Source organism: Carassius gibelio, chromosome B6, assembly GCF_023724105.1.
Source record: "Carassius gibelio isolate Cgi1373 ecotype wild population from Czech Republic chromosome B6, carGib1.2-hapl.c, whole genome shotgun sequence".
NCBI classification, from domain to species: domain Eukaryota; kingdom Metazoa; phylum Chordata; class Actinopteri; order Cypriniformes; family Cyprinidae; genus Carassius; species Carassius gibelio.
Genome location: NC_068401.1, coordinates 28,948,415 through 28,969,533, shown reverse-complemented (window position 1 = coordinate 28,969,533; position 21,119 = coordinate 28,948,415). Strand labels below are relative to the sequence as shown.

The 21,119-nt window shown below is 39.2% G+C and overlaps 1 protein-coding gene and 1 long non-coding RNA gene across 5 annotated transcripts in view; one reads left to right on the top strand and one right to left on the bottom strand.

The window, feature by feature from the left end:
• The window catches only part of zeb2b (zinc finger E-box binding homeobox 2b), a 65,843-nt gene extending 53,985 nt beyond the window's left edge, over positions 1-11,858 (bottom strand). For all 3 annotated transcript variants that reach the window (XM_052558554.1, XM_052558556.1, XM_052558555.1), the window contains exons 1-2: positions 11,559-11,858; positions 10,257-10,405 (exon numbers count right to left, since the gene is read on the bottom strand). In XM_052558554.1, the coding sequence (XP_052414514.1) occupies positions 10,257-10,329 (73 nt within the window). In that variant the 5' untranslated portion in view covers positions 10,330-10,405; positions 11,559-11,858. The remainder of the gene's footprint in view (positions 1-10,256; positions 10,406-11,558) is intronic.
• LOC127959393 (uncharacterized) lies at positions 11,833-19,772 on the top strand. 2 transcript variants are annotated; one of them, XR_008154257.1, is made up of 3 exons: positions 11,833-12,041; positions 12,329-12,478; positions 19,126-19,772. It is a non-coding gene; the product is annotated as an uncharacterized LOC127959393 (long non-coding RNA). The 2 variants fall into 2 exon arrangements; XR_008154256.1 differs by lacking the exon at positions 11,833-12,041 and having other exon boundaries at positions 12,123-12,478.
• The last annotated feature ends 1,347 nt before the right edge of the window (positions 19,773-21,119 follow it).

The window sequence follows — 21,119 nt, the reverse complement described above, 5'->3', positions numbered from 1 at the left end:
GTGTGTGTGTTAGGAAACTCTCTGGGCGAGAAATTAAAGATTGAAAATGCTAACGTGTGTAACTGTTGTTTTCTTTCTACTCTGACATTTTGTATTACCAATAAAACAATACAAATTCCACTCACTAAATAAGTGTACTGATGAGTTTATATCCATTCCTAAACATACAGGCATTATATAACATGATTTACAGTGAATCCAAAAAGTATTCAGTCACTTGAGTCACGCTTAAAAATGATGTCACTGTACTCGATACAAAACTTAATATTTTACTATTTTTTACTAAATGCTATTTCAGTTTTCATACTTAAAAAATCACATTTAATTCAATGATACAATTAATTGTCAAATGTAATATTGATTTTGAGTGCATTGTATTCCAGTGTACACTGTATAGTGAAAATCACTAGCAATTTCTAAATTAAAAATAATTTTCATATAATTTTATGTGCACAATGTAAAACACAAACAAACAAGTTAGAAGTGCTAATGCATTTTTGGAGTAGGTACTATGTCAGTCTTTTTACTTTTAAATTTCACATTTAATTCATTACATTACTTGCCAATTCTTCATAATTATTTGTGCAGTTTACAAGAGATTTCTGAGTGAAAATAGTTTCAAAATAAATTGTACACCATTTTTTTATTTGTATTTTTAGTTTGTTTAAATAACTATAGGCTATTAGTTGTAAAGAAATGCATGAATGCATCAGTTGATTAACAACGCAAGTCTGTATTTTGACATTTCAGCATTTTAAGTGTCCGAATACTTTCTGCTGCACAAGATCAGCAGCTCAAGTAAGAACTGGACGGAGCTCTCGTGTGTGTGTGTGTGTGTGTAATCAGCGTTCCCATCTGACGAGATCTTGAGTAATTAGAGCGGAGAGAGTTCAGATGAAAGTGTATCGGTGTGTTCTCCAGACACATGCTGGATCTGCTCGTCTTAGGAAGCGCGGTGGCTTTATCACGGTCTCCTCGCTGAAGACAGCAGATAAACATTCTCTTGATTGTGTGTGAGAAGAGTCGAGCTCCAGCTCCGCAGTAACTGTGCAGCTCTCTGCCTTAAAACACTTCAAATATTTAGCAAACACATTCACAGTGCATGCTGGGAGAGGCGCGGATGAGTCTCGTCTGAGCCGCCGTTATAAATCACCTCATCAGAGAATGAAATTAACACCGATTCTTGCAGGCAATTTCTCAATTTCCAATGCTAATTATGCTTTTCTCTTTACTTTTAAATTCCGTACCACCTGTTTGGGGAAAGACATCTTAGTCGGCAGAGATGGATTTAATCACAATTTTAATTAACCGCCGTGTACACGAGGAAAAGCGGCAATTATATTGCAGATGAATGATGATTTTTCCACATTAAATTGTTTTGTTTCTTGGTTATGTTGATTGCATAAATACCGTCAGAGAACAGTTTTTATGTGCTGTAATTTACTAATTGTTTTGCATTGCACAAAAAAAATCAAAAACAAGTCTTAGACTGACTGACTGACTTTATCTGTTTGCAAATTGTTTAATTGGGTTAACTCTGTGTGTGCCGCAGTGGATCTGACTGTGTTCTTCAGGATTGAACAGGTTTCTCTTCTTTTATTTCTGCGATCGACACGGACACACGCTCTGCGTCTGAGCTTTAGACTCGTCTAACCCGGAGTAATGTGACTCTTGAAGTGGTTAATGTTCAGGTGAGCTGCACCTGAGACGAAACACATGTGAGAGATGAATACAAGTGTAATAAAGCCACACACGAAGGCGCTTCTCTCTCTCCTCTTTCCTCCTCTTGGAGGATCTGAAGCATTTTCACGATGAACTTGCCGAGTATTTGGGCTTTGTAGTGTGCCAGAGACAGAACTGGAGCAGATATTCACTAAAACTTTCAACACTTCAGGACTTATCTGTGCTCTCTGAAGCTGAACTCAACAATATTCCAGAAAATACTTGTGCAGTAGTCAAACACAAACCTTTCATCTTTCATTCGACCAAAGAGAAAAGAGACCTAACAGACGCTCACTGCTGTACTGTAATACAAAGGTAAGTGCTATGCATTGTGTGTGTGTGTGTGTGTGTGTGTGTTTTGTCAAGACAGATGAAATACCTGACAGTAAATATCCACACACACACACACACACACACACACTAAAAACTATTGTTAACCATTGGAGCCAATATCTAAATCCCATAATCTGTTCTGTATATTGATTGTACAGAGCTGCAGAATTGAAATCTAAAGATGCCATAAACAATTATTCACCACTAAACATTTCCCTCTGTTTCATCTTCATAACTATATTATTTAAATTAAGATGATTGTACCGTGCATATAAAAATAAATTATTTCCAGCATCATTCCTCCAGTCTTCAGTGTCACATGATCTTCAGAAATCAGAATAATATGATGATTTACTGCTCAAGAAACATTTCTGATTATCATCAGTGTTGAACACAGTCGTGCTGCTCAATATTTTTGAGGAAACTGTGACGCTTTTTATTTGTCAGGATTCACAGATGAACAGAAAGTTGAAAAGAACAGCTTTTATTTTAAATAGAAATATTTTCCAAGTTCAAAAACTTTTGATCAATTGAATGCGTCCTTGATGAAAATGTAATTTTGGCTCCAGATGATAAACTCTGAAACACACGCGACACATGAATCAAACCGCAGTCACACACTCTCTCACGACCCTGTGTGAAATGAAAGTAAACCTCTTTATAGAGACACAGAACGAAGTGTGCGTGTTCTTCAGTTTACACCCAGCGACCTGACGTGTGTGCAGCTCTCACACCTCTGCACACACACGCTGACCCCAAACACCCGCACACACACACACACACACTCTGGCTGTCTGTCTCTCTGCTGTCAGCTTCTCGTAGCTTGACTGAGTTGATTTGATGCAAATACCTCCAGGGCCGAGTCCTGCGACTGATGAACACTTACGTCAAGTCGATTTGGCACCGTCGGGAAAAGGTAACCTCTGCGTCGGACAGGGAACTCACACACACACACACACACATACACACACAAGGTTAAAAAGACTGTGTATGTGTGTGTGTGTGCTAATTGCAAACGAGACTGTCTGCTATTGTAACAGAACTGCCCACTCCTCTCAGAAAAGGCAGAGATGAATATTTCATGACTTTAATTACTGAGAGAAACGCTTTCACCGGCCGTCCCTTCACTAATCATGAGCACTGATAACGTTTGTGAAGTGTGACTGCTCCAAGCAGAGCTAAAGACACTCAGAAACAACTTACACAAACCATCAAATCTCAGCGTCGGCGAGCGTCTCATTCACACAGGAAAGAAAAGGCACCAATACGGCTCAACTGTTTCTAGAGATCAAGCCGATCATCTGACGCTCCTCCTGTCAGAAACAGAGAAGCTTCACATTTCCACACAAGCAAGAGATGGAAACTCAAACATTTCTCATCAAACACCGAATGAACTGCAACCCGTCTTCATTTCATAGCTCGTCTGAGTTGATTACACCAGGTGTGAGTTATAAAGCATTAACAGTGCAGGTTAACTTCTGTGATGCACCGAGCGACTGAAAGCACACACACACACACACACACACACACACACACAGGGGCAGGTGAAGTGCCGCCGCGGGGCTCGTCCTGTGGAAAGGCTGAGGACACGCTGTCTGTATGATTAGCTCAGCTCTACCTGAGGAGGTGTTTGTTTGACGTGTGTGTGTGACAGCGGCGAGACGCTGAAGAACGAGGCTTTATCTGCAGTCAGAGTCCATTAACCACAACACACACGCAGCCTTCTGGACGAGGGAAACCAGTGTGTGTGTGTGTGTGTGTGTCTCCTTGGCACACTTTTACCTAAGGTTAAAGCAACAAGCCAACACGGCAATTTCAACAATTTCCTGATCCGAGCTGATGGTGAGATGATTAAAACACTAAATACAGAACCGACGTCAGAACCTCACACATCAAACATCTCACACACACGGACTTCTGCTTTTCTGAACACTCAGAAACACATGAGGGCTGATATGATGGTTTAATCATCTTCAACTCTGCTATGAAAATAAATGAACTGAAATATGGAGGAGAGAGAGTGTGTGTGTGTGTGTGTGTGTGTGTGTTGGGTTCCTGATGTCATGATCAGATATCTTCACATCTCTTATTGATTGCCTGACCTTGCCAGAAGAAAACCGACAATCATCAAAGAGAGAACAGCCTCTGTGTGTGTGTGTGTGTGTGTGTGTGTGTGTGTGCGTGTGTGTGTGTGAGATGTCTTTATACAGTCAATTCTTGAAAGAGAGAGTTTATGTAAGGAATATATACTATACTTGTGGATATAAACAGGGCAAATCTATCTATCTATCTATCTATCTATCTATCTATCTATCTATCTATCTATCTATCTATCTATCTATATATAAACAAATAAATCAATATATAACAAACAAATGAATTAATTCATTATTTAAATATTATTATTGTAGGAATGTAACATGTTAAATATATGCATATACATATTTAAAACCTCTGAGTACAATTTGTGGGACTAATTTTTAAATATCACAAATATCAGACTCTTGAAATCATCTTTGGAGAAAGAATGATGCAAATGTTATCCGTTTCTTCATCTGGATCTTTCTTTCTTCTCCAGAAGGCTAATTTATACAGCTCGGCACGGCAGCGTGTCCAGATGACGACACGCGTGTTTCACACCTGAGCAGCACACGGGTGCCAGTCACACCAGCACTCCTCTCGCAAATGAACATGTTGACACCTGAGATGCTGTTTTTTTCTCTTTCATGCAAAATCTTCCACACATTATTATGATGCACAAACAGAGACAATGGATCTGAAATGAGCCGTGATATTTCTCCAGGAGCGTCGAGTCTGATGCATCACACCATACGTGGAAACCAGAAGCACACGCGAACACACGGCCGACCGGAGCGACGGACGGACAGAGAGCTTCATATGACGTGTGTCTGTAGGGATAGTGTTGTCCAGGCTCCAAACTGAAAGTAAAACTGGCTTTGATGCCCAAATAAAACAGCGATCACTTGTCTGTTAGCTTGTAGGTTTATTAGAAACTGTGAAACTGCAGATTCAATACTTGAGCGATTCAGATCTACAGCTTCAGCTTGGATGCACGCTTTCTCCATGCAATCCTCCTCACATTAAAAAATAAGCACGTGAACTATGAAGTTATGTCACTCCCACATACACTGGACATTAAACAAACACTTCACGATCAGCACAGTCGAAAGAAACTTCATCCAGCAACAAAACCTGAGCTCTCAGAGAAACTGTGAATACACGACATCACTTCCTCCAAAATGAGCAGAGTTTCAGCATCTACATCAGACTACAATGACAGAACAATCACCAGAGAGATCTGTTTAATATCCTTTTAGACAACACAGAGATGAAATATCGCTATCTAAACAGAAGAAAGCACTCAGCTAGGTCTCAAACTGTGTTAGGATTTCCCAAGGCATTGCTCTTGATATAAACTCAAACACTTCTCATCAGATCCTCCAAATATCAAATGATCTGAGCTGCATTTTATAGCTGTATGTTTTTTTGCTGTACTGTTAGGAGATAATATTCATACGCACCTGAAGAAGCTTACATATGTTCACCAGCACAGAAAAGAGAAATCACAGATGAGATTAATATTCATTCATATCTCAAGTGTTTTCAACAACAATAACAACAACTAAGTCTTTTTCTGAAGTGTACTGCATGTAAGTCATTCTTTTTATCAGTGTGTGCAGAATTGAACCAGTGACACTGGCGTTGCGAGCACGATGCTCTGACAGCAGACGGTAAAGGTTTAGCGAACTTCTTTAGTGAGCTAACTCTGTCTCACCGAGTCCAAAGGTGTTTGCTGAAGTGAATGTGGATAAATCCAGCCGTCTGAGAATCTCTCGGCTGAAGTTCTGAAGGAGAAAAGAGTTTGTGGGATTCTCTCTGAGAGAATAAATAATCTGCTCCAATCCAGATCAACACCTTCAGTGTGTGCACAAGATCTGCATGTGCATCCTCTTCATGTCTGAATATTAAAAATAAAAAAAATGTTTAGAAAAAAACAGCTGCCCAGCAACATAAAAAAATGACTAACTATAAAAATAAACTAAAATACTGACATTTATATGTAATATCATTTTACATAAATTAAACACAAAAAAGATTATTATTATTATTATTTTATAAAAAAAAATATATATTTTTTTTATATAATATATATATATATATTTTTTTTTTTTTTTTTTTTTTATTATCAGCTATCTATTAAATAATTTCCCATGTTCAGTAAGTCCAGCTCTATGGACTGCACATGTGAGATCCAGCTGTAGAAACAAACAAAAAATGCCTTGACAAATGCACTTACAGTCTGATTTCTGCAGGCTTGCTAAACTAAAGATCATGCCAAAATTAAATGATCTAAACACACACACACACACACACACACACACACACACACACCTGTTCCAAACTATTCTTGCGTCTTAAAGCAGCCGTGGCTCACACAGATGATTTTCTCTTAAGTGTGAAAGTGTGCAGCCATGAATAGAGCAAACATGTCGCTGCGTAACACTATCTGTGTGTGTGTGTGTGTGTGTGTGTGGGTCTATATAAGGGCTGTAACCAGGGGAGGCCCAACAAACATTCACAAACACCTCAGTTATTTTGCTCTCGACACCCACCCTCTTCTGCCTTTATTCTCTGTTTTTTTTTTTTTCTCTCTCTCTTCTGTCGCTCTTCCCCCTTTTTATGCGCGCCTTTCTGAAGCTGAATGCAAATGCTGCATGCTGGCAGAGAGAGAGAGAGAGAGAGAGAGAGGGCTGGGTTGTGATTAAGGAGAAAGGGCTGTGTTCTTTGTTCGGCCCTCGGGGGATGTTTACCGGTGGAGACGCGGTGGATGTGATATGAAAGGCAGTCGGGTCAGCGCTGATGTGAGTGAAAGTGAAGTCACACCTAAGGCATTTCCACAGAGCTCTGGGTCTGACTCCCCCTCGCTCCGACAGGCCAAAATATCTTCAGAGACGCCATCGCAGAAGAAACACAACCATAAAATACAACTGGGAGCAGTGCAAAGTGAAATCATGAGTTCGTCACCTCAAGGAACTGAAAGGACCTTAAAAATGACATGCAACGGCATATCTTAATGTAGCCGCATGAAATAATTACTCTGACATGAATAAAACCCATGCGTTTAGAATCCACAGTTTCTTGTCCATGGAGAAATATGTGGATCTATAATGTGTTCAGCGGAGCAGAGAGACCGTATCGGTGGAAGACCACATTATCAAATTAGATCAAATATTCCATAAACAAACACAAGGGGCGGAGCATGTTTGTGATTGACAGGCGCATCAGTGGGTATATTTTAGGGATGCATATTCAAGGGGGGAAAAAAAAAGTTGAGACAAGAAAACTGGCTAAAAATGCACATTTAAGATTATTCTTAATTAAGGATTTCTTTATAAAATTATTAATTAAAGGATATTATTTTGATATTAAAGGTTGTTCATTCTGAATTGATTAAATATTGCCATCTCCTTTAAAAACGACACTTGTAACAATTAACAATTAAATGTAACAATTATTCCTTAATGTGTCGTACACAACCCGAGAGATTCTTCCATGCACTAAAGACATTTCAAGTCAGTGCTAAAATAATCTTCCAAAAAATACAAAATCCTGAAATGACAGAGACAGACTAATGCACCACAACCAACTCTGCCCTGAACATGATTAAAAGCAAAAACTGGTGTTTTTTACCCTCAAAGGTCTTCAATTACTGGCCCACAACACAGAGTCCCTCTTACACAACATATAAAGAGCATAGATAATATAATCAAGTACAAATCACACACACGAGAGTGCAGAAACGAGCTCAGAAATGTCTCAGGAGACCAACGCCATCCTCCTCTTCCTCTAAAACTCTGTCTTCGCTCGTCGCGGTGTAACCTAAACTCTGAGAAGCTCAGGAGTTTCCCTCCGCGCAGGGGAAGAGAAGGTGCACGCTCACGCTCGGTTCACCTGAAGCACATGTGAATGACACGCATTAGAGCTGACAATCAGCTGTGAGCGGCTCCCAAACACAGGAGGCAGAGGAGGGGCCGTGCGGCATAAAGGGGGCGCAGAAACAGTTTAGACGGGGCGGAATCTGCCATTGTTGGGGATGAAAGAGCCTGAGCGAAAGAATCGTCCCCCTCCTAATTCAGCAACGACGGCTCAGCTGCCATAATCAAACACAGAGGCTTCTCCTCGCCACGCAGGAGCTTTTCCAAACCTGAAATGATGTAATCAATCTGGCTGAATGCACCACGAGGAGCACGTCTTTGTGCTGCAGGAAACCTGTGAAAATCTGCATCTTGGGGCACCCCACGGCCGTCAACTGCTCGGGAGGAAAAGGGCTCTTCCTGTGATTTCAGAGCAGTGAATTTGTGAAAGACTTCCTGTGCATGCACGCACGACAAACAGAAAAGACTTTCCGCGTGACCCCTGACATCAGATCTGCTCCTCGCACACTACAGATATTTTGTAAAAATAGTGCATGTAAAATAAAGGCTCACGAGCCACTCTGATTGACTGCACTGAACATTCACAGACTGCAGGAGCGTTTAACACAAGGAGAAAGACAGCAGCGTTCTCTTCTGCGATCCCACAGACAAACTCTTCTCTTCACACATCTCAGTCCCTCCACGCTTTGGGCTTGAGCTCATCAGAGAGCACGAGCAAGATGTTTGCAATGAATCTGACTCAACTAAAAGTTTCCTTTCCTACAGAAAATACAGCACTTTCAAACCGTGCAAAACTGAACACGAATTAGAGTGATAAAACACCACACTGGCTGGATTTGATTATCTTCATATAATATGCAAAAACATATCTAAAGGGTGCATGTAAAAAAAAATTAAGTTTGGTTATCTAATATATTTTTTTTTTGAAGCATGCACCAATGTTAAATGTCTTAGCACACCTGAGTTCACCTGGACACGCTGAATCCATCAGGTGTGTGAGAACATAACACATTTACAGTCACAATCTACAGTCTTCCAGAATCACTGAATATTTCATCTGTGTCCTCATTTTAAAACGACTGTCACTTCATATCAAGATGCTTTTTTTTTTTTTTTCACTGGTGCATTTTTATTTCTACCCAAACAATTAATTTAGCATTTTCATGCACACATAAACGCGTTCACGAGCTCCACAAATAATAAACACAAAACTGACATTGCATATGAATATTTCAGTACCGTTATTTTTATGCAAATCACTCACACGTTGTATTAAAAAACGCACATGCATGGACTGTAACACAGCATTTCATTAGATTTTATGAAATGCATTATTAGTCAGACCCAAAAGTAGTGGGAGGACAGAATTACGCCTTTTTAAACTTCAGTGCTAGAAGACACTCGTGAGGGTGAAAAGACTCTCATACTCGTATTGATTTTTAGCGGATCGATATGAAACATTTCATAAAGGAAAGAGGAAGATGGAACTGATCTGCTCTCAGCGTTTAATCCTCGTGAAGCAGAAGAATTAAAAACTCAACCGTGCGCGCGGCATCCGAACCAACACACCCAGCACTCGGGCACAATTAAAACAACAAAACCCAGCACAATTTCAGAGGAAACCTGACCCGTCGCCTGGTGTGTTTAGTTCATATAAAACACTGTAGTGTGTATGTGCGTGTAAAACGCCAGAACAGCTCCCCTTAAAATGCAAAACACTGTTCTAAAACATCCTTGAAAGCAGAACAAGTTTATAAAATCAAATCTTCTGTTCTTCGCAATCAGCACGCGCGCTGCATTAATGCACAACTGTGTTTCCCAGACACTTGTGTGACATTGCGACTAACAGAGCTCCACACAAAAACACAACAAGCACGAGCACCTCTTACTCATGCATCTGAGAATGAATGAAATACTGCACTGGGACTGTCCAGTCGGTGTCTCTGAGCGGTCAGCAGCTTCTGAAACAAACGAATCCACGGGAAACTAACGTGTTCACAACGCGCTTCACGCTCTTGAGAATCACGCACAACTTTCATTTCCAAACTTGCGCGAAAATACAGAAAGGAGAAGCTCCGCTACATGGCCTTTATTTACATCACGCCTGTTCAGTCCGATTTCTACGTGTGCTCTTCTAAACGTGCCCCCAGCTGGACTCTGATCTGTCCGGTCTCCTCTCTCTGCGTCCCGCGTCACGCGTTCGTTTACGCACCGCGCCAGGACACTTTCCCAAGCCGCTCTTACCGTTTTTCCTCCGCGGGTTGGCTTGTTTTCGCCTCTTACACCGGGGGCCATCCGCCATGATCAGCTCCCGCATTGATAAACGTGGATCAGATGGCAGTTTGCATGGACTCAGACCCGAGCAAACACAGCAGCAGGGTGAACCGCTCCCTCTGGCATCCCATCAGCCCGAGCACACAACAGAGAGACACAGAAAAACACCGGAATGAGTCAAAGACACAGATCATCCGCTGTCCATGCATCTGATCAGGGGAGATTGCACGGGACACGCATGCATTATGACTTTTAGACACCTACAGAAGCAGTTCCACAGTGCATGTGTGTCCCGAGAAGAGAAATAACAGCTAGTCTCAAGGAACAGAGGCTGGATTTACATTTGACATGTTTCGTGTCTAGAAAGACACTTTAATAGCTGGTTCTGTTTTATTTGTCTACTGCATTTTTTTGGGAGAGCTTCCAAATAGCTATAGATCGCCGAATTTTTCTGTTGTTTATTTTAAGATATAATCGTGAAATAATAAAATGAGAACACATTACTTAACGCATTAGATATAATGAGCATTAACATTTAAATAGTTATTATCTGGAATAAACCACACGTGTATCAGAGATATATTGCTTTTTTTTTTTTCTTTGACTTTCTGAGTGTTTGAGCTCTTCATGTATTAGCGAAGGCGCAGTATTTGAACACTTTGAAAATATTTGATCTTTATAATATGTATCTGCATGTTTGAATAAATAAATACACAGTGTTTGATAATGAAATAAAACGCATACAGATATAATCATTCATGATCAAAAATGAATAAATACCTTTACTTTGCATTTTTATTTTCTGAGCAAACTTTATATATATATATATATATATATATATATATATATATATATATATATATATATATATATATATATAGTGACTGCGTGTTAAAATTGTATTTGTTAAAAAAAGCTCAATAAAATCGATGTATTTACAGCTGAATTTGTAGCGATGTGGCATGATTGTCTCTATCACTGACCTCACACATTGCAACATTAGAGAAAACAAAATGTTTGCATTTAAAAAAATGGTTATTGGAAGCAAACACAGCTCTGGTTTCTTTTCTAAAATAAACCGTCTGTTTCGAATAAGTTGGTCCTGTCGCTCAGCGCACCTGCACAGGTAAACGTGAAGGTGAGAGGAAAAAACACACACACCTTTGTGTTTGAGTTTATCTAAGAGCATCCTGATTCCAGCAGCGAGAAAGCGGCTTTATCTCGCATTAGGACTATTTTAAAGATGCCGCTCGGTAAAAGAGTGTGTCTTACCTTGTGGTCTCGGCTGCAGGAGTGTGTGTTGTGTGTGTTATAGTGTCTGGGTCCAGAATAAAGCCTGAGAAACAGAGGCGCGTTATTCCTGACTGATCCTCTCACACACTCCAGGACTCAAACCTGCGCTCGGACTGACGCGCTCACACGCCTCGAATGACACTGTTTTCCTCCTTTCTTTTCGAGAGAGAGAGAGAAACACACGCCACCTATCAGCACAGGGAGGGATAATAGAGCCAAACGTGTGTGTGTGTTATGAGCGCGCGCGCACACACACACACACACACACATGCAGAGAGAGAGAGCATCAGGCACCTTTATAGCGAAGACATGAATAACGTTTGAAGAAAGTTCAGGAACGGTTGCGCTTCCTGTCTTCAGCTCCGGCGACAAACACGACTGTAGGAGAAATAAAGGAGGGAGCAATCATAAAGACGAATCTGAGGAGGAGAAGCGGGGAGCGCGCGCGCGCTCCTGTGACAGGTGAGTCTGCAGGTGCACAGGTGAGAACGCGGATCTCAGACTTAAAAAAAAATACACTTGAGGCAGGCAATGCAGCACAATGGGGTTTAAGCGCATGTCATGATCTTTTTTCATAATTCTCAGTCCAAAAAAAAAAAAAAAAAATGCTTTTTCGATGAGTTTTCTGAGGGATTCCGACGCATTTCAGGGCGTGAACGCGCTCCCCGTCTCTCTCTCTCTCTCTCTCTCTCTCTCTGCATTCTTTCACTGTTATTGTTACTTGTCTTCTACTGTGTTTTACGCGTTAGTGCTGAAGTCTTCAGAGGACGACGGGGCTTTATAAGACACTTTCTGTTCTCTCAGTATTTGTGAGGATAATGAAGACATCAGTCTCCTGCCATCTGCACTGATTGATGCTTTTGTTCAGCATCAGACTCCTGCGATCTTCAATCAGTCAGGTATGTATTTGTGCACTAAAAAATAAAATACAAATACAAACGATTTAATAATGATGGTTATTATTGTTATCATATTATAATATGTCATATTGTATTAAATTGTGAGGGTGTGCTCTCTGCTGTATCCCTGTGGGGTGAGTGACACAAATCAGTCACACAATAATGAATAATGAATTTCTACTTGATTTGATGTCCACTGATATAATCAGGTTGATTCAATCAAATTAAATCAGATTTTTGACTAAAGACTAAATCAGCTTATTTTTATGCCATCACATTAAGCATGTTTTTTGACAATTATCTATCTATCTATCTATCTATCTATCTATCTATCTATCTATCTATCTATCTATCTATCTATCTATCTATCTATCTATCTATCTATCTATCTATCTATCTATCTATCTATCTATCTATCATTTGCACATGTATGATATTGTTGCATGTGTTTCTAAGCAGTATTTGACATGTTGTTAAGTGTTGTGTGAGACAGACAGTGACCCTCCTGGTTCATGAATGTGTTCATTTAGTGGAGGAGACAGACGCCCCCTCTCTGCGCTCGCTCCTGTTACACCCTCTCCTTCAGTTCTGCCCTGTCACACGTTCAGCTCCGAAACATTGTGCATCTAAAGGATTTTGGGGGGTTTTCTCTGAATGATCATTGCCAGTGGTGCATTATAACTTATGATTATAATGTACTTATTATTGTAAATGAAAAATGTCTCATTCAAGCAAATCCCTGTAAAATGAGTAACGATAAGGATACGAGAAAACTGAATATGACATCATGCATTTAAAAATAATTCATACAAATAATTAAAATGAACGGCAGCAGTTTGGATTTTAAAACATGTTAATTTATTATTTTTATTTTTGGGGGGGAAAATACAAGTGCACTTAAAAAAAAAAAAACACGTTAATTTATTATTTTTATTTATTTATTTATTTTTTTTTGGGGGGGGGGGGGGGATACAAGTGCACAGTAAAAAAAAACAAAAAAAAAAAAAAAAAAAACACTTGGATATTTCACATGTAACCAATGCATTATTTGCTATTGCTTTGAAATAATCTGTGAAATTTACTACCAATTTCTAAGTGAAAATATTTTCTACATATTTGTTTTTTTTTTCTTCATCAGTATACATGTCATTTTCCTGTATGAACTGCTGGGGTCTCTGTCCTGTGTTGCTAGTTAATTTTGGTAGTCAATTTAAAGCACACTGCCTCACACACAACAGTGTATTTCATTATCATAATTATCACATCTTCATGTGTGTGTGTACATCGCCAGCCAAAAAGCCTGTCCGACTCCTCACAGATCCACCTCTGTGCAAACACAGCATGCACATGCATTACATGCGGTAGTGATTTCTCATCTGTACTTATTAATTATGCATTTACCCAACAAACCTGTTCCATTCACAGATGCATTTTAATGTGAGTGACAGCTGTACAGGCCGAGCGTATCTCACACGCACAGACAAAAGAAAAGAAAAGGAGAAGCACGGCAGATTGATGGACAGTTACAGTGCAGAGTTAGCAGAGAGAGTGATCTCAAAGTTTCTCAAACAGATGAACTGAGCTGTTGTCTACTGTATACAGGAGCACGCTGGGCTACCGACTGCGCAGATACAGATGCGTATGCATCAAATAGCTATTGATTTCCACACGTAGCACTTGTTCTGTGCAGAGGAAGGACTCTGAACACTAGTGATCTGATTATTAGCAGACTCTCTTCATTTGCACACATCGAACGAGAGACGCTCGGCGAAGAGAGAGAAATGATTCTGAGCATCTCTCGGTAAAGAGGTCAGGTCTCCAGTGAGGATGGAGTAGCAGTGCGACGACATATTTTTAACTATTTTGATGCTCTGGCTTTTTGAGACGGAGAAGGAAACGGAAAACATTCATGATTAATTCTGACATTAACAGAGTTCACAGAGCGAGAGAAAAAGAGAGAGAGAGAGAGAAAGGTAAAGGTCTGTTAAAATAGGAAGCTCTGCCTACAGAAACAGCTTATTGTTTCTGTGGAATTAATAATTGACGGTTGTTAAATGAATAATTTATCACAAACTGGAATAATTGTTATATCTCTAATCTCGACGCACATTTGCATAAGAATCTTGTAAAAAACTGCCTCTATGTAACTCTATAAACTTCGAAGGGGTGTGAAATTTAATTTATCCTATGCAATAAAACGTGAGTTTCTCCTGCAGGATTCGGCCTTCTTGAGGAAGTGTACGCCGGATCAGAGACGTGTGTGTGTGTGTGTGTGTGTGTGTGTGTATGTACGTGTGTGTGTACGTGTGTGTGAGTGATTCTTCACATTTTTCTGTTTCTATTCCAAAATCTGCTGTGAGGAAGAGCATATGGCTTTACATTAGATAAGACAAATGAATCACAATCAAATGCAACGTCAAATGTCATCATATGTGATGAGTAAACAATATAAAAGTGCATTATAAAACAGATCCTCCCACTCCTGGATGCTGATTGGCCAATTACTCACCAGTCATTCAAAAATACACAATATAACAGCATGAAACCAATTGGATGCCTCGTCCTATATTTGCATAAATACTGAATAAATTTGAATCTGAGTAAATATTTGTGCCCTTAATAATCTATTAAGAACTGTCAAGTATAAATGCAATAAAGTGAGGAACTGTGAATATGTGTGAGGTGTCTGTCTGTCTTTCTCTCCGGTCACGTTCAGACAGGTAGTGTTCAGATCTCTGTCGATGATGAGCAAATCAACAAATATTTCTATTCAAACGTGTGATGCGACCCCCCCCCCCCATCTCTTAACCAGGCGGGAGAGTTGATTGTGTTTGATCCGGCCTTGTGTTGAAGTAAAAGAGCATCTTATACAATTGACGGCTACAATTAGCTGCCGATCAGAGCAGCGGAGGACAACACTTACTCTCGCATTTACATGTCAGTTCGCTGAATAAAAAAAGCCGTAGGTTTTCCTTTTCTGTGTTTGCTGTATAATGTGTGCAAATTTGAGAAAGAGGAGGAACGCAGAGATGCTCATTAACATGTGAAAAGAGGCAATCAGGGGCCACTGCTGAGACTATTGTCCACACTCAACCAGAGAGAGAGAGAGAGAGAGAGAGAGAGAGAGAGAGAGAGAGAGAGAGAGAGAGAGAGAGAGGGAGAGAGAGAGAGAGAGATAGAGAGAGAGAGAGGGAGAGAGAGATAGAGAGAGAGAGAGGGAGAGAGAGAGTATTATAGGGCATCTCTTTATCTCTCTGACACACACACACACACACACATGTTTCCTCTTTGGAGGACTGTTACATACTCCAGCAAACATTTTATTTATTTATTTATTTTTATTATTGCATGTTGCTGTTACCTGAGAAATTCAACATTTGTTTTCACAAACTAAAACATAAAATACTCAGTTACCTTAAGACATCAGGCTGCCACACCGTAATAATGTCTTAGTTCTAATAATTGGGATGTTTCTTTTATTTGATCAGTTTATCCTCTAGGGTTTGCTGACATGTCTTGGAGAGTAAAGAAGAAGAGAGCGGCAGAAGTTAATACTCTTTCATTTCACACCTGCATTGTGGGGATATCTGTGTGTATTCACACGATTATTAAAGAGGAAACACACAGAAAAAGGAACCATCAGTTACTGGCTGTCATACAGAGCAGCATGTGTGTGTGTGTGTGTGTGTGTGTGTTTACTGCTCAGTGGAGTTCAACTAAACCCTTGAGCTAGTTTAACCTCTCTCTCTCTCTCTCTCTCTCTCTCTCTCTCTGTAACTGGCCAGAATGTCACATTGTGTTTGGATTTGATCCATCTGAACCACATTTGAAAGATCCTCGCTGTTTTTGTTTAGCATTTACAGTAAAATAAATTATTATTATTATTATTATTATTATTATTATTATTATTATTTTTGGTATTTATTAATTTTTTATTAGTTTCTTGACATACAAAACAGCATGATTTTTATATATATATATTTTTTTTAATGACAAGTGTTCTTAAGGTGTTTGATTTAGTTAGGCTGTAATGTACAAAATTAACTTAATACAAAAACAATAGAAGTTCATGAAATGTGGCCATATAAGCAGATAAACACCTTCAGATGTGAGAGACAGACAGACAGAGGGTTGTGTGAGATTTGGCAGTGTATGAGGGACAGATACAGTCAGAGAGAAACAGACAGACAGACAGGAGTGAGTGGGAACAGATGCAGGATGATCGGCTCGAATCCCTAAAACCGTCACAGTTTTCATTGGTTAGAGCTGGACGTCACATGACTCGCCCCCTGCCGACTCACCTCCTCTAGGCTCAGACTGCTGATTTATTCATGACTCTATAGAGCTGAGACGTGATTGGCTGATTTCCTGCTACTGTACATCTGAGAGGAATATCAAATCAAACTTTAAAACAAAGGACTTTTTTTTTTTTTTTTTTTTTTTTTTACTGTGGGAATTTGCAACTATTCATTTGAATAGTTAGTTTGTGGGCTGTATGAAGTATTGAAGAAGCAGGACAACCACCTAGAAGTGCATTACAATAGTCCAGTCTAGAGGTCATGAATGCATGAACTAGCTTTTCTGCATCAGAAACAGGTAATGCATTTCGTAGCTTAGCAATGTTTCTAAGATGGGATAATGCTGTTTTTGTAACATAAGAAATATTATTTTCAAAAGAAAAGTTGCTGTCTAATATAACACCTATATTTTTGACTGTAGAGGAAGTAACAGTACAACCATCTAGTTGCAAACTGTAGTCTACTAGATTCTGTGTACTGTTTTTTAGTCCAATATATATATATATGTGTGTGTGTGCCTTATTTAATAGGAGAAAATCGTTTGTCATCTGATTTTTTTTTTATTTTTGACACACCCTGTTAGCTTAGATAATTTAGAAGTTTCATCTGGCCTCGTTGAGATATATAGCTGAGTATCATCAGCATTACAGTGGAAACTAATCCCATATTTTCAAATAATATTACCAAGGTGCAACATGTATATTGAAAATAGAAGGGGACCTAGGACAGATCCTTGTGGCACTCCATACTTTACTGGTGATAATTGAGATGACTCCCCATTTAAATAAACAAAATGGTAGCGATTGGAAAGGTCAACAACTATTAAACAACCTATGAATTTGTTACTTTTTCAATAATCAATTTTACTCGAATGCACATCACAATATGAAAAAACAACAAAACAAACAAAAAAACATTTTGATTTAAAAGATACAACATTTATGGTGGGACATTCATAACATATGTCTGGATGCTTTTGGCTGTAATTCCAACTAACCATCATAGGTCTGTTAGGTTCCTATCACAGGAAACATTCTGCATTTTTTGGGATGAGGTTCAGGAAACGAATTTCCCGAACAAAAACTGTGTCTTATGCTCAACACTCTGTCAGCATGATCATGTAAAATAAAAATAACAATGCGTACTAACATCTGAATAATCTAGTCAGTTGTTGGTTGACTAGTCAGTTAGTCTTCAGCAATTTCTCATTTACAGTAACTTTTGTACGTTTGCAACAACTGAATACAGAGAGATCCGAATGTTGAAAATTTATGTAATGTTGAAATGTGAACTTCAGCACCTGTTGAACTCAGTGTGTGTGAGAGATTGTTCATACCTGTGAACGTTCTTTTCTGTCATGCAATATTTTACCAAGCAAGGCAGGAGGTTTAATGCTTTACATCCTGTGACACACACACACACTCACACACTGAGATGGTCTTTAAATCTTTCACAGAGAGCTGGTTTATATTTCAGGTGATGCGAGAGGAGGACATCTCATTATCTCCTCATGCTCCTCTAAACACACACACACACACTGACTCCAGCTCTCCATGCTAAAGAGATCAGAGTCTCAGTTCACTGGTTAAAACAAACCTGTAAGTGATTCATCAGAACCGACCCTTATACTGTCTCACCACGACCTCTGACCTTCACGATTAGCCTGCCAGAGGAGCGCGGTTTAACGAACAGTACTCTCGCTCTCGGCTGTCAGATTCAACTACAGTCGACATTATTAAAGATCCGTGCGCTCGTGAGAAACACACCTTAAGTAACGCGCATTAGAGCCGCGACTGTGGAAAGATCAAATTTAACGGACATGAAACCCCGATCCAGCAGAGACTGTGATTGGCCATTAAACCGATGTCACATGGTGTCTTTAACTCATGTGTTTGATTTGATGTGTGTCAGAGTGTATTCACACTGTGTGAACTCACCGATGTTGTGTTATTGGTAATAAGCACACACACACACACACACACATTTTTTTTCTTTAACCATACCATAGTAAAGTGCATTATACTGTATAACATTTTATTCAAGTTTATTTTTCTAGTGCTTTTTACGATACAAATCATTGCAAAGTAACTTTACAGAATATAACATTTCTACAATATTTAGTATATATATACTGAAGTAAAAACAAACAAACAAAAAAAAAAAGCTTACTGATAAGTAAACAATTGTAGTATTTTTTATAATATAAATAGACAATAATATGAAAACAGGTGATTTAACTCTGTTTCCTGTGGAAATTACAGATGGCAGTATTAAAGTGACACTGCAAGTTAATCCCTGATTTAGTGAAGGTTAAGTAGTCTGTGTGTTTAATGAGGTTGTGTCTGACAGGCCTGTGGGGGAGAAGGACGTTTGTCACCAGCGCTGCAGTCGGCCCAGTGCTTCCTCATCTCCACGAGGGGATCGGAGCGCTCAGCTTTGTGTGAGTTAGTGTTTGGCCGTCGAGGACGCCAGCTGTAGGTCACAGATAAACTCAGTACCTTCAAACTCCAGCAAAGAAATGAACTTCACTCCCAAAACACAACTCAGACCACTGAGGACGAGGGGAACACACTCTTCAGACTCAAACTTGGACTTTTTATAACACACACACACACACTTGCCTCTCTGCTGTCCTCTGGATCTACACAATTACAGATGCACACATACAACCATTTATTGAAACGTACAGGCCATAAGAGCAGATTTTTTTTTTTTTTTTTGCCCACTTTTCTAAATCTCCAAAAAAAAATTCTCCAAAGGCATTTAAACACACATCCATCTCAGCTTTCCTTATAATAATTTTTATTTCAGGTTTCTTTTTTGTTATTTTAGAACATCAACTGAATTAAACTAAGCTTAATGAAAATGACAAATAATGCATTGACAACTACAGTAATTAATGTACATATCAACTACAAATCTAAGTTGCAAATAATACAATCATTATAGGAGTATGTTTTACTAAAAAAAATAAAATTTCAGTCTTTCATGTTTAATTAAATGTGTTAATTGCATTTTTTTATTATTATTTTCAGGGTGTTATAACACTGAACATAATTATGGTTTAATTTAATGGTGTTTATAAATGTGTTGTGGTTTACAACATATGGACAAAAAATAAACTTAATTGCAACTTTTACAATGTAAAACCCTTTCCAAGTCCATACAGACCATTCACTGAAACTTAACGTCTCATAGATCTTAACAGCAACACCGAAGCTTTTCTGAACTGATTTGCCCATTAATTGATTCCGTAGGCATTGTAAAAAAAGAAAAAAAAAAAAATATATATATATATATATTTATATCAGCATTCATCTGCACATCCTTCCCTAAAGAATTACTGTGTGAACTATACGACTAAAATACGCCTGGATTTGTTCACAGCGGGATGGCTTTCTGGACGGGAGCCACTCACACTAAACATCTTCCCAGCGGAGCCCTAAAGAGTGTGTGATAGAAGAGTGGAAAAGTGTGTGTTTGTCGGTGGTCCCAGTTAGCCGTGTGTTTGGCTGCTGTGACCTCCTGCCTCATAAACTATAATTTCTCACATCACCTCTGAATTACTGCCTGCTGAAACCTCGGCAGGAGCAGACGGCGGTGTTCAGAAAGACCTGTGCTTATTTCAGGCTTGAGGGCAGAGAACCCCGTTTGGACTCGTCTCTAATTAGAAACATCAGTCCAGAACATTTACAGACACCAGGGAAGAGAAATCCCTGGAGCAGAATCACTCCTGAACGCATGCATCACCTGCCCTCCCGCGGTTAAACAACTCTGCAAGCTGAGCTGATTCAAAGGAGTCAAATGGGGAGGAATCAAATCTTTTGAGATCAGAGTTCTTTGGACAGTGTAAATACACTGTAACTTTCAGAACTCAAATCTTCCTCAACAGTCCATGAAGAGCATTATTGACTCTAAACCACAGAAACAGCTTTCTAGATGACTTTTCTAACTTCAAAATTAAACTTTTATGATTTGCAAACAGATGAACATCAACTTTTCTTTTTTATTCTTTTATTTTTTCAGAAGTCTTTTCTGCTCACAAGGCACCATTTATTTGGTCATAAATACAGTTTATCCAGATTGACTTGAGGACAATGGAAGCCATCAAAATCAACAAAAGAGTAATAATAAGCATGTGCTAGAACAAGTCTCAGTTAGCTTAAAGAAAATAATAGAGAAGCTAGTGTTTTTTAAGAAAACACGCAGTTAGTAAATCAATAGCGTGCAAGTCTAAAAGTTTAGAATTAGAATAGAGACCGCTAGAGTTAGAAGGTCAAATAAAGATCGTTTTAGCCGATTCTCGAAGATGGCTAAGGACTCAGTGGCTCTGATTGAGTTGG